Consider the following 26,395-nt stretch of genomic DNA (forward strand, 5'->3'; position numbering starts at 1 on the left):
AAAACTTTCAGATTCAGTTTAGAAAAGGATGGTGTTTTACAGAGCAATGTAATGCAGATCATTTGAAAAAATGCATGCACCTAAGAATTTTACATTAATTAGCTTACTAAATCACTCAAATATTTTATTATTGGATTTCAGCACAAAATTACCTTCTAAAAGATGAGAATCAAATACATTTAGGAAGTATACACTAAGAGTATTGTTAATATAGCCTTATGCTGTTAATCATTACCTGGGGAAAATTACACAGTGGTTTTTTTTTCACTAATACTCTGACACTTTTATTAACTCATAATCCCTGTGCTAACAGTGGTGCATTAAACAAGTTATAATTAAGAGGGCAGCAAATATTAAAAATGCCTACTTTAAAATTCTTCAATCACGTTAAAGGGAATCCTCCAACACATGAGTTCCTCTAAAGGAGCACAGACCAGAACCAGTGTGGTTACCAAGGAAATTAATAATAGCCCAGGCGGCTTAAATATTGTTTCCATAAGTTCCCACTGCCTTGTCCTTAAGGACAAAGGAGACTCGTGATTTAAAATCATGATAAAAATGTTTCCTGGCACTTTAATTATAAGCAGCGACTGTTTCTTGACAGATCTGAAAATTTGGGGATAAGATGCATTAGAAGTTGGCCCCTTGCCCATTTTACCTCTTTCAGTTCAAGGCCAGACGTGTGTCTGACTTGGACACATGAATCGAGTACACTCAGATTTGGCTTAAGAAGCCTGTGTGCAAAATCAATTAGGGCAATAGAGCCAATGAGAAGGAGGATAGCAATTAGAAGTAATAGGCAGGTACCATATTTTCCTCCACATGGAGAAAACATCTTTTCCCTTCTTTCCAAGAAAGCCCAGTGGGAAATAGGGCAGATGGGAAAAATCTGGAAAAAATAAATAAAAGTGCACACATAAAAGAAAAACAGTGAGAGAGAGAGAGAGAGAGAGAGAGAGAGAGAGAGAGAGAGAGAGAGAGAGACTAACATTGTGGTCTCTACCTAAAGTCCTATTTATGCTGTACTCTGGGGCTGCCTGCTGTAAACAGTTAACATTTCCGGCCTTCCAAGAAAATATTACAAGTCCCTTAAAAGTGCAGAGGGGAAGGAGAAATAATGGAGTGCCCCATTTCTGACAGCCAAGAAATGTTCCCACACTGATCTCATTAAGATGACGAAAATAATGAGTGTGAATCTTATGTATGAATCTCATAGTAGATAGAGGTGAGCATAAATGTACCCCACATTTACCCTTTTATGATGCCTGATATACTACATTCATTCTCAGCTTCATCTGATACTACTGTTGGGGGTTTCTGTTACAGTATTACAGCTTTAACTTCAAGTTTTGCCGCCGAAGTCATCTGAGTCAGTCATTCAACACAGTTTTATTGAGTGTGCATGGAAACGGGGAAGATCTGTTAATGGCAACGAAAGCACATCTCAGGCAGAACAGCCTGGATTTATTTCCTGTCGCTGCTTCTGGTAATGGATTAAAAATACTGACAAATGGCATTTTTAAGTTTACAATCTATTTTATTTCCTAGTTCCTTAAACTTAGGTTAAACATTCCAGTCAATTAGAAATAGAACTGAGGTATTATTAAATATGTCTCCTGTATATTTTTGGAAGAAAAATCATGCATTTTCAGCAAACACTGACGGGATGTTTTCCCCTGTGATTTATCTCTCTTTCTTAGGTCCAACATAGACTTTTTTCAAATAAGAATTTTAAGCAAAATAATTTTTCAAGATTAATACATAGCTCTCAGAAACCAAAATTTGTGTGGTTGTGATTTTGTACATTACTCAAGCCTGAATGATCCCTAGGCCCTTGTGGTTAAGGACTTCAGAGAATTTCATACAGATGATTTAATTTAGCCTTCTTCACCCCAGTAACTCCAATTGCAATAAATTGCTGCACCAAGTTTATAGCAAACTATACCTCACATAATTTATATAATGAAGTGGGCAACACCCTACAAATTCTAATAATATCTCAAAATATGCCCAAATTATTACTTTAGGATAAGAGCAATACAATAAAGCTGGATCACCAGCTTTTCTAAATAATTCAGAATACATATACTCCCCCCCCCCCACCACCCAATGGCATTTATTTAGTCTAATGGAAATATAGGCCATGTACAGGTTCATCTTAGCTACAATTAAATCAATATGGATCAATATAGATGGTTTAAACTGTTTAAACAACTCAGTGATAATATATGTTTGAAACCTGGGAAATATGTTCTTAATGAGTCTACATTTACTTTTGGGAATAAGTAACTTATACTTCTGAGAGGCCAAATGACATTTTTTTACTTGTCTAAAATGTATCTCATTTAAACACACAGTGCACTCTAAGAGGTCTTTATTATCATACTCAGATCTGCAGTGTTATGAGAGCTTTAATGTGGTATGACCTCAACTAACAGAAAAATTTATCAAGACATAAGATACACACGTATTACTTAAACTGCAGGGATAATGCTGAGCAAAGTGAACACAGATTTACTAATTCAAGGAGGTCGTTCCAGCCCTCCCAAATCAAACAAGAAATACCAAGGGTTGGTAAACCAATTTTACACTCTTAGAACTCTAGAGAACAATGCCAGACACTTGGTTTTTCTTAATTCAGGACAACTTGACTTATGAACTTCAGGATATAGAGACAGACCTCTCCCTGTCTTTCTGTCTGTCTCTCTCCTTGCCCTTCTTATCTTCTCAGTGCTGCTGTCTGTGTGGCCTCCATTACCAGCAAGTAGGGGAGAAATAGAGTGAGTGTCTCAGTAAGTCCCTTTACCTTCTAGCACTTTAATTTCCTCTACTGTAAATGATCTCTAAGCTCCCTTTCCCACTGTAGTATCCTACGACTTTATCTGCACCTTTCAAAGCTCCACAATCTCCAGCTTTGTAGGCCCCATGCCTTTGCCGCTAGAAAGGTGCTCTGTCTTGAAGCTGAGGTTGAACAGATGTGTTCCACTGGATCTACTTCTTACATACAATGTTCCTATTTTACTGCTAATTCTCTAGGAAGGGCTCAATAGGCTTTGTGAGTGCTTCTATGTCATAATCTACGACATTGCTTCTATCCGGAAATGAGTTCCAAGGTCTAAGCAACTGTCTTACAAACAGACTTTTACCTCTTCAAATTTGGAGTTGGGAGCCCATATGAAAAATATAGGAGTTAGAAATAAAACTGTGGTAGGAAGCTCATATCCTGAGAATTTTAAGAATGAAGGAAACAGTACACACCCAGATAAACTAGTAGCCCCTAGGTTTTAAAAGGTCTTTCTTATAAATACCAGCTTCCTAGTTGAGGGATACAATAGGCTTTTGCAATGGAAGAACCAAATTCCATTTGAAATAATTTAAACAAAACCAGATAAGTTTTCATTATTGCCATCTATCTAGAAAAGGTGAACTCAGTTATCTGAGCATCTATATTTATGAATTAATTTTCTCTGAGTAGCCATCATCACTTTACTAATATCACTTCAAATATATAACACTTCTTTTACATAACTTCCGTATACTAATTTATGGTAATTAATGGACTGGATTTAAACCATAGTGATCTATTATTTTATTTTTTAAATATATTTTTATTGATTTTTTTTACAGAGAGGAAGGAAGAGGAATAAAGAGTTAGAAACATCGATGAGAGAGAAACATTGATCAGCTGCCTCCTGCACACACCATACTGGGGATGTGCCCGCAACCAAGGTACCTGCCCTTGACCGAAATCCAACCTTGGACCCTTCAGTCCACAGGCCAATGCTCTATCCACTGAGCCAAAGCGATTAGGGCGTGATCTATTATTTTAAATTAAATAAAAAATATTTTTCTAATTGATTAAGGGAAAAATATTCAATTAACCAATATTTTATGACAAATCTGGATGCTCTATTGTATTTGAAACATGTAAGCATTGCCTGAGTCTGCCTGGTAGGAACTGTATAGAATGATATTCATGGAAAATGCAGAATTATTTGTATTTGGTGAAGTGGGATATATCACATCATATATTTACATAGTATTGCAATAGTAGTTTATTAATTCCTATGGGAAACCGGGGGACTGTCATACAGAATAGCCAGTAGAACAGGTATCTTTACTGTTTCAAATGACTTTCCTACTGCACAATCTTTATTCCTGCCCTTCCAATGAAGACCTAATAGGTAATTGAGCCTAATGAAGTATGCTTTCATATCTCTGACATAATGATATGCATTTAAGAATATAAAGATTATCTGTTAGTCATAAATATAATACAAAGTATGGACAAAGCCCATCAAATCCTCATAATGAGAGAGGTTATATTACTTAGGCCAGAATTAATGTTCACCCCACTTCTTCATTTCAGTGAAGCACAACAATGCACCCATGGATCTGGTGAAAAGAAGAAATTCTCATATGGGTTTTCATAAGGGGAAGATTTATTTCTATATGAAGGCAAACCAAGTTTTTCTTTTAGTTAGACTCCAATGTAGTCGATGATTTTGTATAGAGATTACAAATTCTCTTTCTGCAGACTGAATATGTATGTGGATAATTTGTATTGTATGCAAACTATAGTAAATACAAAGTAAATTTTATCATCAACAGCATGAAAGTAAACATAGTTAAACTCACATTAAACTTCATTTAGAGCATGCATTCTCAACGGAGGCTGTATGGCAACCAAGGGTGTAAAAATTGGGTCTTTGAAGAGAGAAAAAAATTTTTTTTTTAATTTGATTTTAATATTTTCTTCCCTCACCATTTATCACCACTATACCCTTTTCCAACTCCAACCCCCTGTTCCCGCCACAATCACCACACTGTTGTTCATGTCCATGAGATCTTTCTCTTTTTATAATTGAGAAAAAAATCTTAACATATCACTATGATTTGTGGTCTTTTGAAACTTAATACTCCTGACTCCTTAGCAGTTAGTTTCTCTCATTTAATTTTTTTTCTCCTTATTTGGAGAATCTGGAAAAGAAAGAATTGAGAAGCATTGATTTAAGATTTTAAAAAGCCAAGTGTTATCTCTAAATTTTTTATACTATCCCTAAAATCAGGGTTTTATTTTTATCCAATTACCTGTTTACACTTGATATGATTTCCATCTTTCCTTGCTTCTTAGCTTTCTCTATTTTGCTCTTCACTTTTTCCCGTTGAGCCTGTAGCTGCTGACTGTGTGAACCTGAGAAATGGCCACTCATCTCCACTCTGTTACTGATCTCTAACGTTACACTTGCTGAGTATTGGGCCTCAGTCACCACCGCAAAGCAGAAGTCATAACAAACCCTACTGTGGCAAGACTGACTTCTGTCTTTACATCCAATTCTGACTGTCATGTTAAAATGTGGTAAGATGACTAGAAAAGGGGCAATGAAAAACAGGATCAACTTCCTTAACAACATTTCAGGTTAGCTTCTCACCTGGTAAATTAACTCTAATACACTCATAATTCGAAGGAATATCTTTATAACTGGTCAAAATAGAAAAATGGGACAACAGAAAGCATTCTATTCCTATTCCTTAGTATTTAGCATAAAAATATATGGAGAGTGAACTTACTGTCTAAAGTATATTAATGACTCTACTACTATTATAATTTACAATCTTTCAGAAGTGATTACTCTTATTTTCCAAAATTTTACTAACATAAATTATATATTTATCTCATTCATTTAAACATTTTTCTTTGCAAGTCACTTTATATGAAAATATTTTGCAATGGAATATGGCTTGCTAGTTTGTTCAGAATGTATGTCCCTAACACTTTAAATTAAAGCTGGCAGGTAGAAAATTCTTCATAGGGCAAGAAGTTTGCTTTAGGAATCGGGGGACAGACAGTGAGACAGCTCTGATTTTATAATTTTATAATTTTTGATCCTTAGTCAATTCTGTCATAAAATATGGACAATGCACCTTTTTTTTTTAAAGGGTCTCATAAAGGTTCTGAGGCTGAAAATATGTGATAAGTAATGCAAGGAGGCTGCAAGAGGTGAAGTGAAACTGCAGCCACACAGCAAGACAGGCACTACACTCAGGCAATCATGTAAGCATTGCCTGAGTCTGCTTGGTAGGAACTGTATAGAATATTAACTATGGAAAACCTTCATTGCAGATACCATTAAGCTTTATGAGAAGGCTAATTCCTAGATTCAGTATTGTATCATCGTTATTTTGGTGATATCTGTGGTTCATGGTTGATTTTAATGTAGCACACCAGCACTATACCTGAGAAAAAGCGAAATAGTTTTATTTTTTCTCTAATTCACCCATGGAAGAAAATGTCCCCAGATTATAGCATCTTCCTGCTTTAGAGGACAAAGGAGGGTAGTAGAATGTGTATGTTGTGCTATAAGAATTAAATTCTTCTTATAAATATAAAATAGAGTTTAAAAGGAATAGCTTTTCAGAAAGTGGCTTATGTGATTATCTTCCTCCAAGAGCAGGAGACCGTTTTTGCTGATATCTATTAAAATAATTTTTAAAAATGCATTGGCATCATTTAAAGAGAACTAAGCAGTGATTTGAGGGAGTGCTGTATCTGTATATATAACAGCCACAAAAACAAAACAAAAAACTATACATTTATTTTTTTAAACATTATACATTTAAATAGATCTCCAAAATGAACTAGAACATCATTCCTCAAAAAGGATTAGAGAAATCTAGTCAAAATGCTTTGTTCTTTTAATATCTGATGTGCTACATTTCCTGATTCAGGGCTGATTTTAGCTAATTGTGATCAACCCTAAAGCTCAATTTACTTCCAAATTGTGGTTTTAGATGCAATTGTAAGAATTTATATGCAGTGCTTTGTGAGAGGCACCAATTAAGCAAACCTAACTTTTCATAGGCCAATATTTGAAAAAAAATTATTCTAATCCAGGTAAATTTAAGGAAAATGTATATTTTGAGTATCAACTTGATATGCCAGCATATCCATATTATTTGGGCATACGATCTATTATTGAAAAAAATTGTAGTACTATAATCTTCTTGGTGTCAATAATCCTTGACTTTGTAAAAGAAATTTTAGGCAACTTTGGAGGTATACTATCTTCTAAGTCAGTGAATTTCTATATAGGCTCTTTTTCTTTCCTCACACAGTTGTGAAACAATGTTTAAAGTAACTTTACAATTTGTATACATCAACTTGGAAGTATTGTTTAATAAACTTAGTAAGTGTTTATGTCAGCGGAAAACATAAATGAAGAAGGGCTTGGAAGTTTAGATTTACATAACTTAAGGAAAAATCAACAATGCAGGGGTAGGACCAACAGTTATAGATAATTTTGCTTTAGTACTTGTTTCTTTGATTTTCAGAGGTCCTTCTGCTTTGTTATTGTAGGGAAGTAACAAAAATTACATCTGAAATATTTCCAGTTTTTCTGCTAACCCTAAAATAAAATTGCAGCAACGACAACCTAAAGTTTCCATTACAATCATTTGAAAATTGCTATGGACTTGAAGCATAATTTTGTTAGTGTAGTGTTACTGATGTTTCTAACATTTTTAAGGTGGAAGTTTCTATTGCAAGACTAAGGTGACCTCCCATATGTGGTACAATCACCCTGAGTTGCTCCGTAATATTAATGCTAAGACAGGAGCTACAGGTGACATAGGCATGCCGTTGTTTTCACATTGCTATTTCTCCCTAAAGCGACGCTCCCTTTTTAGTCACTGAACGTGAAGGCCCGTTAAAATGTCCTTATTGTTTGTAATAACTTTTAGAAAAATTCGTATGTTGTTTACTAGCACCGGGCTTTCCACACAGGAAGCAGGATAAGGCATCCTTGGGGCCTGTTGTCTTCAGAGCATTATATGATATCCCATCGCCTCTGCAAGTCAGTTCCTCCTCCTCTGCCTGTGCTTCCTCCATTTTTTAAAAATCATTTGGCTACACAGAGCTGCCTCATGTCATTCTTTGCATACATCATCTCTGTTTTTTCTCTTTTCCTGCACAATGGCCCAGCTTTTCAGCTGTCCCGAGTGCGATCCTTTACTAAAATGGGGATTGAATGAAGGTGGAGCACAAATTATCTGGAAGCAAAGGAAAACCAGGCCTTTGAAAAGGACCCAGAAAGGCACGAGTAATGAACCAGAGTGGCCTCGATGAATTGCTGGAGAGGGACTTCTCAGTCTTGACGCAAAAGGAGCACACACATGGATACCAAGGAAAAGCTAGCGAGAGAAGCTCAGTGTGAAGTCTGCCTCGTGGGCTGGTCAGGATAGAGGGTTAAAGCCAGTAGCCCTCCAGACAGGAGCAGAAACAAACGTATTTTACGAGTAACGGTAAAGCATTCAAACACACCGTGTTGGAGCACAAGGTACTTTGAGGAGTTGACATCCCTTCATAATTCATGTTCATTGTTCCTCTAAGTAAAATATGTGTCTCCCTGTAGTTATCTGTTAGGAACTGTGCTTTAAAGGCAAGAGGACATTTTTGATAATGCACATCTTAAACTTTTCATTAAACTACCAAATTTAAATTCTACCTTTTTGTGCACTCTGACATTTTTGTCTGGCATTTTCATTAATTTTGCGACATACATAAATGTAGCTGAAATGTTAACTGATCAATACTGTGTCTCTCTCATGTAGCACTAGCACTCCGCTCCCCAAGGACCACACAGCAGAACAGAAATTAAATGTGTAAAATATCAAATGTTAATGTTAAACACAGCGGCACTTACTGTATAATGACAGAAAAGGCTAAAACAATTCCAAATGGACAGATGGTACCACAAATTATCTACAATCACATTTAAAGATTAAAGTTTGTCCTGTAAAATAATTCTTTGACGCACAGTGAAGTGTGTCCTTTTACTGATAGCTCAGTTGTCCAATTATTTTTGTGCTCATTACAGTGAGAAATGACAGTACTGGAAAGAGAGAATGCGCACTCCTTTTTTCACCCCATGTTGCACCCACTGACATCCATAAGAACACAAATGTCTGGTCAAGAGCCTGATGAAAATTAGGCCCCGTGTATGAGACATTTCCACGTCTGCAGTAGATGTTTCCAAAAGACAAGCCGGGCCTTCTGCGCCACATCCGTCTGTGTTCGCTCTCAGGCATACAATATTCATAGTAAAATTTAAAAACCTAATTCACAGCACAAAAACAAGGACAGTCCCAGGAACGTGTTTGCTTATATTTCCCCATCACCTTCTAGGCCGATTTCAGCTCCTAGTGTCAGCAGCTGGCTTTGACGCTTCCCCACAGCAAACCGGCACAGCGCTGGAGAGGCCAGCGCAGCTCCAACCCCGCGCTTCTCATCCTCTGCGCTTCACTTGACATTAGGACAAAAAGTTAGCGTTTTTCCATTTTGGTTTCATTATTCTACTTTTATTTTGGGTAGTAAATTAGAAAAGAAGAATAAAACGGAGTAGAAAAAGGGCACTTAAAAGTTATAAAGTTTACTGATCTGGGCCTAAAACCAAGCCGCATAATGGTACAAACGCACATGCTCCACGAGGCAGCTGCATTTATGAAAAAGTGGGCCAAGTGGAACCAATATTATAATAATAGACTCATGATCCAGCCACAGGGAATGATGGGAACAATATGTTTGTAACAATGGGGTGCTGCTCACACTCTTCTCCTAATGGAAAGCAGTTCTTTTCAATAAACTGTGCTAAAAAGGCTCTGGTTATGCAATGATATCCTTGAAACATTTCATTTTTAAGTACTCACATCATTAAATGTCTATAAGGTAAATAAAATCCTACAAAAGTTTTTTTTTTGAATTGTTGTAACACTAAGATTACACAGTACATTTTTAAAATTTCTCTTAGAAAGAAAATAATATCTGCTGTGTGAATTTGACCAATATATTTAACCTTTCTGTGCCTCTGTTTTTTCTTCTGTCTATTGGAAAATAATAGTATCTAACTCATAATAAGGAAATATTAAATTGATTAATACATAACAAGCACTTTCATGTACTAGTGCTTGAAAAACAGTCCCCTGGCACACAAATGCTTAATAAACATTAGCTGTTACTATTATATAAGAATCTTTTTGCATCAGAATTAAATCTGAGGTTAAAATAGATGATTGATAGATTATAAAATAGTTTAGAATATAAAATGGAAGGTCTAGGGAAAATTGCTACAACACCATGAAGCTATGTCTTTCATCATTTAAAAAGCAGCTTTATTAGAGCAAACCCTTATTTATCTGGCATCACTGTATAAAGAGTTTCTCCACGTAAGAAACATTTTCATACTGGTTCATTGGTTGGTCGATTGATTTAGACAGCCATTTTATAATAGGAGCCTACTAAATGCGAGATACTCCGTAGGGGATGGTGGAGTACAGGTGCAACAGGCAGGGTGCCCATTTTCATGGAACTCTCAGTTCAGATAAGTGAAGTTTGGTTTCGTTATTTGTTGTTTTCATCACAATTCAGCAGAATGTAATTCAGCGCTTTTTATTTTCTTAAAATGAAACAGTTAATATTATCGTTTCTTCTCAAAAGTACTCTTACTGTGTGTTCTCATATTAGTTTGGCGTTTTTCTCATCATCAGCAGCAGTCCCTTTTCCTACCTTTACTGTGCCCTCCCTCCCTTTTTTGCAAGCATCTTGCATTCAGCGTGCTTCACAAGCTGACCACCAGCTAAAAGAGATACTACTTTTCTTATGCAGTGAACTTTGACCCTCCTACAGTGAAATCATTCAAGTATTATCATGTACATATACCTAAGGTTCTCAAAATTTTGGTGTCTGACTTTTTTTAATCAGAAAGAAGTTTTGAACAAAGTCTGCCATCTTGAATTCACTGCACATGAGTGACATCTAGAAGCCAGATGAATTTTTCTGATGACTTACAAAACACATTGTAAAGCTAAAGTGTTAAAAAGGAATGTTCCTCAACAAATTATATAATTACATAGATTTCTCTATTTTTCCAATTTTGTAAACAGCTATGCGGGAATGACTTTGGAAGGAGCGAATCACAGATAACAGCATAATATTTTGTTAGAATATTGTGTCTTTGATAAGATGCCATGGAACTTGCACATAATAGCATAAAATATACAAAGAAACTCAATGTCATTTTTCCTCATTTATGTCAAAGTACCTCTATGATAGTGAAAAATCACAATTAAGTTTGCTTAACAGTAACCCCGCCTTATGTACTTTATATGTGAAAGAACTAAATAAAAGAATATTGAAAGAGCAGTTTCCTTTCTAAAACTTAACGATGATGACAATCTCTTTCTTTAGAAGACAACAACATGTCTATGGGAAGCCGGCTGCCTAACTTTCTGGTAACTTACAACATAAAGGGACATACACACTCTTTGTTCCATGTGCTCAGACATTAATGAAAGTCCCATACAAGGTCTGAAAGGAGGACAGAGCTCAAAGTACTAAACAGATGTGCACACACTCATTTGAATGGTAATACTAAAATGTTGATTTGTTACTATAATGAAGGCTCTTCATGTAAACCCCCTAATAAAGTCATATTCTGCTAAACTGGCAACTATAAGGAAGCATAAGGTCTTCATATTCTAACAAATATGACAATAAAATAAAGGATTTCAAAAGAAAAACTTCACTTAAACTTCAAACTGAAATCCTGAACAAGCAAAAATAATATGAAAGCAGAAAATTCCCGCTAAAGCGCAGAGGAAAGAATTCTTTTGGATTTTCTAGTTTTGCAAGTTGGTCTCCTCAGCAGTTTTTAAATAACCAGAGTAAAAGGCTACAAGATGAACATTGTTAGAAGACTATTTGGATCTATCAAATTCTCACTGGTGCCTTTGTGAAGACTGGAAATCTCAGAAATAATAAAATGCCGCTTACATAGGTCACATCCACTTCCAATTGATCCACATATTAAAGTATTACCATCTAGCATTCTACTGTCAATCATTTCATATTTTGAAAAAATATATATCAATAGAATGAATACAATTAAAATGAGCATGGTCAAAATTATATTAATGTTTTTAACACCAAGGACTTTTCTTGGCTCTGCTATTAGGATTTTGGATTATGCAATATATAAAATTTTACTTTTTAGCTGTCATGGAGAAAATTATACATTGGCAGTGGAGATGTCTTGTGTTCCGGAAGTCTGTGGGGGGGGGGGAGGGGGGTATTCTTGGACTCAGACCTTGAACAATCCATCAGGTTCTGCCCACGGCAAATCTGTCCAGTCAAGTCTTAAAATAGGAGTTTTAAAATGGCCACATCAACATAACTGTTACTATAGCCACAGAAACATGCAGCTATGATTACTGAATTTAATGAATAACAATGTAAGTAATACAGTATGATCATACCACAAAAGCAGCAAGGCTCCTTGGGGGTGAGTCCCAATCAAAGCAACTATTAACGTAGTATGCAGCATTTATAAGCACCATGACACAGCGCTTCGTTCTGATAAAGTTTCTTAGTAGCAGCTGTAATGAAGATGAGATATTATTAGAAATTACAGGACTAAAAACCATCAGATATATTGCAAAGTCTTCAAGCTTACTGTGATTTTCAAAGGATTCAGAAAGTTAATAAAGTTGTAAGAATATACCAAGCAGTTTGGCTCATGAGTTAAAGGAAAAAAAGTATCTCTGGAGGAAGTGGGAGAGACTGAATTATAAGAGCAATTTCTTAGCTAAATATATTTCTTTAAATAATATTATCAGGTAGGATGGACTACCTTTGTTCAAAAGAAAAAAAAAATCTCCAAAGGATTCAAAACATTTTTTGCTACTTACTGCAGACCTTAAATATATTGTTAAGCTCTTAAATCTTGTTGAGATTTCAAGATTCTGTAAGTGCTTTAATTTCAGGCTATTTCAAAGTGAAATGGATAACTTGGAATTTTTTATTTAGGGTCTTAGAGAAAAATCCTGCCAAATATTATACTTTATTATAGAAAACATTTTCCCCCCTACCATTTTAGTAGGATTCTCCCTTTCTTACTATCATATTCTCATTTTTCTCTCTTTCCCTCCCTCTCTCCTATCTCTATCTTTCTCTTTTCTACAATATATTTAACCTATATTTTCATATAATTTTGGAGTTAGGGAAAATTTTATGGCAACCAAGTGCTTTACAAAATGTTTTACTAAAAAAGATATATAATAATTGACATAATTAAAATTTTAAATTAAGGCATGACTATAATTATAAAAAGAACAGCCCATATACTAGATGTTGTTCAAAAATTTATCTACAGCTATGTTAATAATTAGAATAATATGTAGGCAGGTTAATATTTTGTTACTTCCAGATATACTTCAATGCTGATCTGGTATTTCAAAGTAGCAATGTAAAGTTTACTGAGGCCATCTGGAAAAATATATATGTGTAAATATAGATGCAAGTACATGCATACCAGCTTTAATAAGTTATTTAAATTCAAATTCCTTTCAGTCAAATTTAAGAGTCTCCCTACTTGTTTTCCTTCTGGGCCCCTGATCACTTACTTTAAGAGCTGCTTTTATAAATTTTATCTATAATTATGGAAAAATATAATCTGTATTTCTATTTAGACAGATATTGAATTTGTCTCATATATTGTCTTTCAACAACCTGAAATCCCACTGTTTATGGTGATTGATTTGATTAAAAATAAATTTTTTTTAGTCTTCTAATAGCACAAGAAATTATTAAATATTTTAACACAAATAAGTTCTGCAAACTCTATAGACATATCAAATTCATTTTATTTTAGCTGTGTTAGTTAAAAGTAAACATTTTTAAAGGGGTTGCTTAGTAGTCTTTCTTAAATTGATTCAAACCTGATTTAAAACTATAAGTCTAATTACAAGCTATCAAGCCTAATTTAAAATTTCTTCATGACAGAAAAATCAGAGTCCCTGATTTTCTATTTTCTTAGCTGAAAATGTCAATAAAAGTTCACTTCAAAAAGATCATAGTCAAAATCTAATTAAGAAGGTTTCCCTTAAAAGATGGAGCCCCCTCTCCTGTGGATTAGAGGGAAGAGCTTTATGCTGGGCTCGCTTTACACACACCTGCGTCGTACCTGTGGGTGGTCTGGACATATATTTGAACCTTAGCTTTTGGTGTTCTCATTTACACATTCCATGGCAATCAAATTGTATTTTATGCTCAAAATGATCATTCTTTTGCTAATGCATGAATACATATCCATTCTATGCAGTGTCTACAGTATCCCCTTTCCTTTTTGACCACCCCCATCCCACTTATTAGTTTGGTATTGCCCTTGTTTGATCATTTAAGGAAAGGAAGGGAAGAGAGAAAAAGAAGGAAAAAAAAGAAAGTCATTTCACATAAGTAGATGTTAAAAAATTGTATAGCCTTCCCCACCTCCATACCTCCAAAGTTTATTTGAATTTAGTTAGATGTTTACAGATTAATCAGGTCTTCCCAGAGGGATTAATCTTTCCTTGCTTTTTACCTGTTTAGAGAGTCTGTTTTCCTCTTCAATGTACTTCTGTTCTTTGGGTATTAATGTTCGTAAGCTGGCTTTCACCTATACATCAACATAATGTGTCTGTTATGGATTAATATAGTACAAATGTTTACAAGTTTTTCATGCAGTTCAATTTGCAATAGTTTCTAAAGTTTCAAAGGCCTGGCTGCTGTGCTCATAAAATATAAATGTATACAGTGGCACATGCATGCACATTGCTTACGCAGGCAGGCAGCGGCCCCAGTTCAGCCGTAGCAGCAGCCGCCAACATAACAGAAAGTGTGGGTGTGCCAGGCAGTGGCAGAAGCGTATTCTCCAGGATACATCAAGGTTTAGAGAAAATGAGGAATGACAGAAATTCTCTACAAATCAGGAACAAAAGCTTTCATGAAACTGAACTCTTTAGCAGTACAAAAAAGCCAAAGTTAAGACTTACAGCATTAAAAATCACATCTATTTCAAGATAGATGACCCCCTTTGTTGGCCCTGTCAGCTGCTTGTTTTTCAAGACGTAGGCTTTCTGTTCACCATTTTGAATCTGCGGGAAAAGGACATGACAGCCGTCTGTCTCACGGTCTCCACTGAATACACTCCCTCGGTGACCTTTGACCCCCAGCTGCTGAAACTGACAGAGAACCCAAAACAACTGTGGCAATTCTGACAAGTACCTGTTCATTACCAGGATCAAGTCTGTCAGGAAAAATTAACTATCATGGGATTCAACATGGCCGTGAATTGAGTATGTTAAAATTTTTAGTGTTCTTATTACAGACCTTGGTTGAGAAATGACAGATATAGAGCTGACGGTTTTTTTTTTTTTCTCCTTGAGCAAAAGCAACACAGAGCTGTGTGTCAGGTGCATAAAACTTACAGACAGCAATGGTATCGCAACTTTGCCCAGAAAGTCAGCGCTTCGATCCCGATCTTCATCATAAACTGTCACTTCAAGAACTGAATGGATATCTTTAATGTTGCTGCATAATAAACATATAAAGGAAAAAAGACTTCATCAGTGGAGAACAAGAATAAAAATGCTTTTGAAAATTTAGATAGCTCCAGCTGATTCTGTGTGTATATGTTTTTATGTATGCTATTTGCATACACACATATACAAGGTAGTTTGGTATGTGATAGAATTTCCCACAATGCACCTTAGTAGACTACAATGATGGTTCTATTATCTGGAATTTTGAGCACCAACATAATTTCAAGTTCTAATTCTTTAATGAAATATAATTTTCCACCTGTATGGCCACAGAATAAATTATTAAAAAGACAACAACAAACCACCAATATGTGGCACTGATATTTTTTAGACTTTTATTTCTTCTCATTATTGCAATAATTTCTATCTTCCTATTACCCTACATAAAACACCATCAGGTTTGCTATTATCAAGAGTCACAGTATAGTTAATTTTGTGTGTTTTTCAAAATTATAATAGGACATCTTTTTGTTTACAGCTCTCATGAAAACACTGAGTTATTTCTGTTGGGTTTATAGTAAAAATTAACTAACACAGAAAACAGAATGGAGAAAATGTAGCATTGATAGCCACTATACCACCCTAGGATTTAGAAATTAAATAGTGTTCCATTGTGTTCCAAAGACAACATTTGTTAATAAACAACTGTGCAAGCTCTTCATATTTTTGTTTCTGGAAAAATAAGCCCCAATTGTTGACAGCATTTATTCTCTGATCAAACTGTTTACCAAGAAAACATGCATTAAGAGAAGACAAAAATGAATATATTCATTACTGAAAGACTGCAACCACATGTGAGAACAGGCTTTATCGGGGCACAATCAATTAATGGCTTTGATAATAATCAAACCTATTCATTCAATTATGCATTCCAGAGAAAAACACTCTCCACAACCTTCTAAGAAGTACAAGCCTCCTGACCAGGGCTTTCATCTTTTATAAAAATGAGGAATTCCTTAAAGATAAATTGGTCAGATAATTAAATTTGATTAGTTACTGGTTCTTAAGCAGAGACATTAAAAGACATTAGTAAGGAATTTAGCAATTTTTCAAATACAAAAAAACCCAAAAAACAAAAAACACCCTATGCTAGAAAACTTTTAAGAAGCACTTCTTTTGGAGTTTTCCTTTGTTCAGTTTAAAAGCCCAGTTTAGGAACAACAACAACAACAGCGATTTTAGGGGATACTATAGTGTAGCATTGGCAGCTTTTACAGTACATAATCAAAATGGCTTATAAACTTTTTGAAACAAAAGGAAAATTAACTCATAGGGTGTTTTGGTACCTAGACCAATACTTAATATTCTTATTGTGCTAAAATGCAACAAGCCAAAACTAAAGCATCTGCTGAAGTGGAGACGGGATTGTTTGCTGATTTGAGCAATGGAACAAATAGAGCTTTGTCCTCCTTGGTGTCAGTGCAATCCAGGAGAATTTCAATAGGAAGTATAAAAGGAAGAAGCAGTGTGGCAATTCAGTTAAAGGGAGCAAAATCCTTAGTCAAATCATACAGAAAACACAGTCTAAAAAAAAATATCTGTGAAAACAAGAGAAAAATGGCAAACCCTTTCCCCAGGTTTCACTATCAGGACAGTGATGCAATTATGATATTCATTGTTGCTAGGAAAGGCAGCCCAGATGCACTGAGCTGTTAATCGGTTAAGAATAAATGTACACACAAAATCTCAAAAATAAATATCATTTGGCACCATTTTTTAAATAAGCTCAAAGTAATTACTACTTACAATGTGAAGACTTTGTTCCACTCAGGATTGAGATTTTTGTAGACAGTATGTGTTAGAAGCCTATCATTGTTCAGTTCTACTACACAAAATGGGTCACTTTTACCTACAAGAGATTTGGGGAGAACATTTTTAGTATAAATAGCACCCACAGCTCAGAGTGTCACAATCATGACTACATCTCTTTTAAACATTTTTATACAACACAAAAAGTGAGGTACAATTTTTTTAAAAAATTAAAACAACATCAAAATAGAGTTAGCTATAACTGGATGATGTTAACCATTGTGACTCAATGAAATTTAGAACCAGAAAAAAAAAAAGCAAAAGAAAGCAAATTATATAACTAATAGTATTTCAATTTATAATTTTTTACAAAAATAATAATATAATGGCTAATTATGATGCATGCCCATCCCCATGTCAGTTTTTATTTAATTCTGTAGTGACCACTTGAAAGGTTCAGGCCCTCTCTTTTTATCCATATATTTTTCAACTTATTTGACTAACTTGTAACTTGTAACAGACTTTCTAAACAAGCTGATTTTGGGAAAACTGTTATATTTCAGAATTATAACTTTTAAATCTAATTTAAGATTCTCTTCTAAAATATCTAAGGCATCACAAGAAGGTAAATTAGACCCCTCTGAGGCAGAAAAAAAAATTGGTTATTTAAAACTTAAACTTAACAACCAATCCACATTGTAAAGAGCAGTATTTCTATTTCTTTTGTCCACTGGAGTAAAGGATTTGCAAGTTATCTGTTTACAGCAAGTCTGTATTTCCATACTCAAATATCGTCCACTCAGCAATTATATTATGTGATGTCCTCAATATTTTGTAATGTCACGAGCTGTATTATAAGAACTCATAAAGTCAGAGGCTCTATGGGGGCAGCATTAATGATATTACTGCAGCATGTAATTTGTTTGATACCTTATACAAATGACAATGAAATCAATATTTGGACAAAGCTGTTCAGAGGTCATATTTTTTAAACTACAATATTGATTTAGACTACATAAGAGGTTAATGTGAATATTATTAACTTTAATGATAAAGAATAATTGTTTTAAATGAATTGTGAATTGTAGTCACAGTAGTTTACACTTCTGCGAAAGCTTAAATATCAGTGAAGATTTTCAATTAAATTTTAATAGGAAAGAATTCATTAGCTATCAGTGACAGATAAGCTATGTATTCCCACATAGCAAGGTATTTACTTTCCATGTTATAATTCTTAAAATGAGCCATACAAACTTTGACTCACCTTTAATTTAATTTTACATTAAAAAAGAGATTTAGTATATGTGTGTTAGTTCAGTGGCCTCACATACCCCAGGAAAATTGCATAATTTAACATTATAGTAGTCTTCTCAATTTTTGGTCTTGCAAATAATTTTCAATAAAGACTAGATGACTGAAAGTCTTCAAGGTGTGGTGTGAATTTTACCTGTGGTTTAGAATGTTATCTCTCCTCCCCCCCCCCCCCCGCCACCTTCATTCCTTTTGCCCTACCTGCAACCATAGTCACACACCATGGAAAATTGTATTAAAAAAGAATATTTTATTCATTAAAACACATTGTAATAAGTTTTATTTGGCACATGAGCAACTTTATTTTCTCCCATATATTTCATGTACAAGCATAAAAATTCCATTCAAACAGTTCTCAAAGCCTTACTTATTCTTAAGGGTCATATGAGGTATCGTCTTTCCACCTAGCTTCGTGAGTACTGACTATAGTATAAACAAAAGAGCAGAAAATATAAACTACAACCTCAAATAGTTTATAAAAGTGTTGGAAGGTTAAAACATATCTACTATAACAATGAGAGAGAAAATTAAAGCCATGTTTATGGTAGAATTCCTTGTCAAAAGAGAAACTACTTCACCTTAGACAAGACTTTAATTAAATAATTAGCTTTGGAAGCATGTACTTAAAAGACAAGTGTAACTCATACTCTTTCTTGGATTTCCTTTGATTTTTTTCTCATACATTAATGTTAATCTTAATTCAGTAAAAAAAGTTATATAAAGATAGCAATTTGGGGTATTTTTGTTCCCCTATTTTCACTTGTTTTACTTCAATTACTCTTCTGGCTCATTTCACTTGGTATTACTTGCCCTCAAGTGATAAACAATATGCAATAGATTCAATCAAAACTGTACCACCTCTCCAGTAGCAAAACACAAGACTAACTCCACAGACCAATATCTATGGAGAAAAATGTACTTTAAACATATACAAGTAGAGTTTGAAAATCTTCATTTGATTTTTTCCACAGGAATTATATTCAGTTGTGTACAGAGTTTTCAATTCTTTTAATTTACCCCATGGAAATTCTTGTAAATCACTACCTTCTTTGTTACTGTATCTTTATTTGGTGACAAAAAGAGATCTGGAGTTAGTGATTGGCTAAAAGATCTTAAAGAAACTAAATCTGTTCTTAATGTTTAACACTTCCCACATCTTGTTAAGAAACAAATATATTTATCAAACCCTATGCCCACAAGGCAGTGACTATTCACATTTTCTTAGTTAATTATTTCTCAAAGCAATTCCTTGGGAAAACCATTATTAGTCATCTATCATCACATTACTTAATTCTCTCAGTCACTCTTTTCTATTGGAACAAAGGTGTTAAAGTAAGAGGAGCCCAAAATAAGTTGAGCACTCATTGATGCCACTTCTCAGTCATTTTGCTATTCTAATTTCCAGTGGCATGCTATCATTATCAAAAATATTGTCCTATCTGCACTTATCTTATAACTTGAAATGGGTAAGCAATATAATTAAGAGGCCATGTCATTTGACACTCTGTGGAATATAATGGTACTTACATCTTTTTAAAAAAATATATTTTATTGATTTTTTACAGAGAAGAAGGGAGAGGGATAGAAAGCTAGACACATCGATGAGAGAGAAACAGCGATCAGCTGCCTCCTGCACATTCCGTACTGGGTATGTGCCCGCAACCAAGGTACATGCCCTTGACCGGAATCAAGCCTGGGACCCTTGAGTCCGCAGACCAATGCTCTACCCACTGAGCTAAACTGGTTAGGGCGGTACTTACATCTTTTTAAGAGAGTCTTTGCCTAAGATAGACCAAATTCCTATTTAAGATGGCTTTAATTTACACTGATTTTTCTCAATCTAAAATCCATCACTCCTAAGGTGCTTACAGTTTTATGAAAGACTGAACTCTGGTCATTGACATGAACAATCCTGGAAAGTTCTGACATTTTACTCTTCTCTGAAACTTTATTTTCAAGACCTTTGATGTCTTTCCAGAGCTTACAGGTTAAAATCCACATTGTATGGCATGAGAGATAGCCTTTCCGTCTTACTTCCAATCTCAAGATCTTTACAGCCCCTCACCTGAGCCACACCACACCTTTCAAATTCTCAAACACTCCATGTACTTCCAAGAGCACCGGGCAAGAAACTGAAGTTCAAAGTGGGAGGCCTGGGGGGAAAGGCCTAAATTTCGGAGGCTGAACAAACTGGGATTGAACACTAACTCCATAATCCTGGGCCTTTCCCTTATGTAAAAAGTAGTGACAATAATGGCTCTTTGCAGAGATAATAGTTAGAATATAACTAGCAGAATGTCTGGCACATTATCAGGGCATCAATAAATAAGAGCTTTAACTAATGTCTTTTGAAGCAGAAATATTTAAAACATAAAAATGTGCCTTAAAGTACAAAAAAATATAAGGAATAATTCATATTTTGAATTAAATCTCCTACTCAAAAGAGTAAACATTTGTAAAATATTTTACAAAAAAAATAGCAAATAAAGAGAAGTTGTAATGCTTATTATTATAATAATTGCAAACATTTACTGGGTTTTATATTATTATAAGCCCAATATTATGTGTTATGTTCGTTTGCTTAAAGATTTTACGACTACTCCATGGGAAAGGAACTCTTACTATCCCCATTTCACACATGAGGAAACTGAGGCCGGGAGGTTATGTAGCTCACCAGGTCATAGGTTATAAGTAGTGGAGCTGTTTTTTAAACCTGGGTCTATCTGACCCGCAGAGCCCTTGCCCTATCCCTATGGTCCCTGTTTCCTACAATGAAATATATTTAAATGCAAGTCACTAGGTAAGACGTTTCCAAATAGCTATGTCATAACTTAGTAGTTAGTAGGCCACACACAGGAAGAACTGGCTAACATTTTTATCATAGACTAGAGGCCCAGTGCATGAAAATTCATGCACTGGAGGGGGGGCGTCCCTGAGCCTGGCCTGCCCCCTCTCACCGTTTGGGAGCCCTCAGGGGTGGGAGGCAACCTGGCAATCAGGGGAAGGTGACGCCCCATCACATCTCTGCTGCTGCCACTGCCGGCAGCACAAGCCTTGGCCGGCCCTGGTTACCTGAGCCTCAGGCAGCCCTGGGCAGCTAAGGCTCCATCGGAGCCACCATCAGAGGCTTGCTTGTGCCTTGGGCCCACCCTGGGTGGCTGGGCAGCTGACATCTGAGGTGTCATGCCTGCGCCTCGGGCCGGCCGTGGGCAGCTGGGGGGCTGAGGGCAGATCCGGCTGAACCATGTGCCTGCTGCCCCCTGGCAGGCTGAAAGGACTGGGGGAACTCAGGCAGGACTGAGAGGATGGGGCACTGCCATCTTATGGCTATGGGCGCCACCATCTTTGTGATGGTGCGACGGTCAATTTGCATATTCCCTCTTTATTCGATAGGATTCATTTATTCAACAAACACTTATTACTTATCATGTATCAGGCGGTATTCTATTGTTGAGGAGATATAAGTGCATAAAACAATTAAAAAACAACAACCATGGATACAAGAAATTTACCTTCGGAAAGAAGATAGATAATGAATAATATTTTAGAGTGTATTATAAGGTGGTAAATACTATAGAGAAAAATAAAAATGGAAAGGATGATGAGAAGTGCTGGTATGTAAGTGCAGTTTTTAAAGTGGCTGCCAAAGAAGGTCTCATTGACAAAGTGACATGGGCAAAGGAATGAAGGAGGCGGGAAGTGAGCCTTGGGTTACCTAGAGGAACAGGTCATGGCAAGTCAGAGAAGTGACTGTGTCTGATGTTTCTAGGAATATCCAGGAAGCCAGTGTGACTGAGGAATGGATTGTGCCAGGGACAGCGATAGATGACATGGTCATAGAGGTCCGAAGAGGATGGCAGGCCTCTGTAGAATATGGCTATCACTCTAAGTGGAAGGGGAAGCTTTTGGAGGGCCCTAAGCTGATGTGAGGCATGATCTGATTACTGCTATTTGGAGAATGGATAGAGCGAAGGCAATGGAGGTGAGGTGTTAGGGAGAAATGTTAGGAGGCTACTGCAATAATATGTGATGGGTAGTAGTTAGATTCTGGATATATTTTGAAGGTAAAACTAACAGGATTTGCAAATGTCAATATCGAACAATCTATTATACCTGATACTATTATTTGGAGATTTAAAAAAACACACACAATTCATTGACCTTAGCCAAGCCTGTGTTTTTTTTTTCCCATGGTCAAGATGTATTCAATAAAGTACGTAGACCGGATATCTAAAATCTGACAAAGAGGAAAAGTAGGCAATTTTACATTGCCTTCTATTTATCCCTTCCCTATAAAAAGTTATCTTTTTACAGGTATCAGTAATGGATGCCAAGAGTATGTCATTACCTTCACAGTGTGTTATTTTTGACCAATTTAGAAACTATCCGTTTGCCACTGCATGATTCAAAGGCAATAAAATTAACAGCAATTTCAACCAAAATAGTAGTAAACGTACAATACTGAATTCTATAAACTTACTACTAAAAAGTATACACTACAGTTTTATTTTTAAAAAGTGGCTACACACAGTTAATGTGCTTATCTGGTTTGCTAAATGATGCTTTAAATGACTGGCTTTTCAGTTCTTAAATTTTGCAGCCCCGATTATGTGCCACTTAAATAAATGAAAACAATCACAGAAATACCAGTGATGGATTTAACCATTAATTATCTCCTTAATTATTCCTTCCTTTCATCCTTTTATCATTCCAGTTAGGCCCTGTGCTGTGCTGCATTGCTTGCTGATCGAGCGAGGTTGACTACAGGATGGAGTGTTGATGACTACAAAGTGCCTTGTACTCTGTAAAGCTCTAGAGCAGGAGTGGGAAACTTTTTTTCTGTCCAGGGCCATTTGGATATTTATAACATCATTTGCAGGCCATGCAAAATTACCAACTTAAAAATTAGCCTGCTATATTTGGTCAAACATTTGTTTCACTCACCCCTAATGCCTTGGCAGGGCCAGGCCAGGCCAAACAATTTCACAGGCCTTCTGTGGCCTGAGGGCTGGACGGTCCCCACCCCTGCTCTAGAGAGTGATGCATTGCCATGCTCTGTAATGTTTTTATTCAGTGCAGTATGGCTAGGGGTGCAAAATAATAAAGGCAGCATCCAAAATTGGTATTTTGTTTCTGATAATTTTTGGCTATTTAAAGAGCCTAAATGTATGGGAACACTGCTTACATAATCTCTGCTTCCCTCTTAACTCATTCTTGTCATAAGACTAAAGCAGACCCATGAGTACCGATTGGATCTTCCTTAACGTCCACCGTTTTAGCCAAAAAGTGCCTATTCCTGCCCTTTGTAGTACATGAAACTGGGGATTTGGGTTTGGATGCAAGATAGGAGATGCAGCAGTGCTGGGGGAGGGGGAGGGCCGTGGGGCTGGTCTCAGGAAGTGCTATGACAGCTAGCAGAGAATCTTAGCTTTCCTTGAGAACATGGCAATTTTCCATGTTGACAAGTTTCTGGGAAGAAATAGGAATACCTTGTGAAGCATTAATTACTTACTAAGTGTCTGCTCTTTATCCTACCCCAGAATTATAAGTCTGATTAAGACATAGTCCAACCCTCAAAGCATGCACAATTTAGTGGGCATGATAGACATACAAATACACAATCATAAAGCCGGGTTGTAAGCACTGTAATAAAGGTAAGGGATGGGTTTAAGAGCAGCAACGAGAAGGAAGCGACTCAGTCTCTAATACTAGAACAGGAAGGGGAAAGGAAGGGAAGACTTTTCCCCAATGGAGATGGCCCTGGTGATCTGTGGTGATTACACACCTCTAGCACTAGCAATTTTAGGCGTGAAAGACAATTATATAAAAACAAGATTAACAATTTATAATCAGGGATATTTAGCTTAAATCTATTTGTGTATCCTTTTCATTGGGTCTCTGTAATGCAAATACATGAAGCTATTTTTTTTTCTTTAGATTTTTTTATAGGTGAAAAACTCCCAAGGGAATTAAAATTGGAAAAATACTTTTTTTTTTACCCTAACTCATAAAACTAAATCTATAACAGATTTTAAAGCATATCCTCTATTATCTCAATTCTTCTGATGGTGAAAAGGCATTCCTACAACAATAAAAACAAATGTCAGAATTATCTCCAATGGGCATCCTTTCTGGCGAACTTCAAAATGGCCTTGAGGATTAAATGAGGTGCATGGACTGGCTAATTCTCTCTCACTGTTTAGCTCTTGATCTTTGAGGTCACAACACTGACATACTTATAAAGAACTGTGGGAAAGTCTGTACCACCCCTGCTTGATTGCTACCTGTTTTATGGGCAAGTGAATGACTTCAGCTTGTGCAAACTACTGGTTTGAACATTAAAGTCACTCAGAAGATACTGAATGAGATAGTCTTACTCCCAGAATAGAAAGTTAATCCTGATCCATCAGTGGTGGGCTTTGTCCAGGGTCGTTTTGCTGCTGACAAGTAGCACAGTCTGCTTGAGGATGTGATGTTATATAAAAATGGGGTGGGGGGGGAGGGGGGAGGAAACCAGTGACCACCTCTTTGTTGCCATGTCTCTGTAAACACAGAAGGCTTTGAGCAGCTTGGAAAGCAATTCATACCCACAGGGGCCTTTTATTTTGGGCCCACCTTGCACAAACTAAGCTCTGTGGTTTAATTTCCTTAGTTGCCACAGTTTGAAATAGCTATACTTTAATTTTAAAAAAAAATGTCCTAGTGGGTTTGGCTCAGTGGGTAGAGCATCAGCCTGCGGACTCAAGGCTCCCGGGTTTGATTCTGGTCAAGGGCACATGCCGGGTTGCGGGCTCAGTCCCCAGTAGGGGGCGTGCAGGAGGCAGCCAATCAATGATTCCCTCTCATCATTGATGTTTCTATCTCTCTCTCCCTCTCCCTTCCTCAAAATAAAAATAATAAATAAAAAGTAAAAAATTATAATCAAGGTTGCCATCTGTCCTTTCTACAAACTGGAATTTCAACCATAACATGTACCAATGTGATAGGTGAGGAAATTTCATAGGATCCACCAGAACAAAAAACAATGTATGTTGGAGACATCTTCCAATCCTCCCCTTATCACAGGAGTGGGGGCTGTGACCTTAGCCCTTTTCACTGTCTGACCTAAACATATTTTAAATGTCTGATTGGTAGAATTACATTAACTGATATTCTTCCCTAGGTTCCCAGTGGATCTGATTCAGAGACTGAACAATATTAATAGAACTTCTTGCCCAAGCTGGTTTAGCTCAGTGGATAGAGTGCCGGCCTGCGGACTGAAAGGTCCCAGGTTTCGATTTCAGCCAAGGGCACATGCCCAGGTTGCAGGCTCAACTCCCAGTAGGGGGCGTGCAGGAGGCGGCAGAGCAATAAAAATGTATTTTAATAATAATAATAATAATAATAATAATAATAATAGAGCTTCTCTTTTCTCATTCAGTCATGAGCAGGTTTCGCTGTGGCAGGAAAATTGACCCTTTAGAATTGTGGCTGTTGGCCCACTAGATCTAATCTATCTTTTTTCATATTGAAGACTTTATGATGCCCTCCTTATTATCATGAAATAAAACTATTCATATATGATTTCAATATTTAAATCAATCATTCTAATCAATTTAGAATGCCTAAAGGAGGACAAAATAAAAAATTTGACTATAATAAAACTATATATTGATTTATTTAACAAGTGTTTATTGAGTGTCTACTATGTGACTGGCCCATGAACAAAAAAGGAAAAGTCTCTGGCCCTGGCCAGGTGGCTCAGTTGGTTGTAGTGTCATCGAATGCACCAATAGGTTACCAGATCAACCCCAGGTCAGGGTGGGTACAGGAGGCAATCAAGTAATGTTTCTCTCTTACATCAATGTTTTTCTCTCTCTCCCTGCCTCACTCTCTAAATATCAATTTTTAAAAAAGGAAAGGTCTCTGGTTTCTTGGAATTTAC

General features: G+C 36.1%; 1 protein-coding gene across 8 annotated transcripts in view; it reads right to left on the reverse strand.

Annotated features, from left to right (window-relative positions):
* The window catches only part of MCTP1 (multiple C2 and transmembrane domain containing 1), a 442,261-nt gene that overhangs the window by 146,044 nt on the left and 269,822 nt on the right, over positions 1-26,395 (reverse strand). For 7 of the 8 annotated variants that reach the window (XM_081088724.1, XM_081088723.1, XM_081088722.1 and 4 more), the window contains 5 exons: positions 17,158-17,260; positions 15,298-15,400; positions 14,863-14,964; positions 14,412-14,486; positions 12,310-12,429 (listed from right to left, as the gene is read on the reverse strand). In XM_081088724.1, coding sequence (XP_080944850.1) covers positions 12,310-12,429; positions 14,412-14,486; positions 14,863-14,964; positions 15,298-15,400; positions 17,158-17,260 — 503 coding nt within the window. The remainder of the gene's footprint in view (positions 1-12,309; positions 12,430-14,411; positions 14,487-14,862; positions 14,965-15,297; positions 15,401-17,157; positions 17,261-26,395) is intronic. The other variant, XM_081088725.1, reaches the window with a different exon arrangement.

Source organism: Myotis nattereri, assembly GCF_964212035.1.
Source record: "Myotis nattereri genome assembly, chromosome: 4".
Classification (NCBI taxonomy): Eukaryota; Metazoa; Chordata; class Mammalia; order Chiroptera; family Vespertilionidae; genus Myotis; species Myotis nattereri.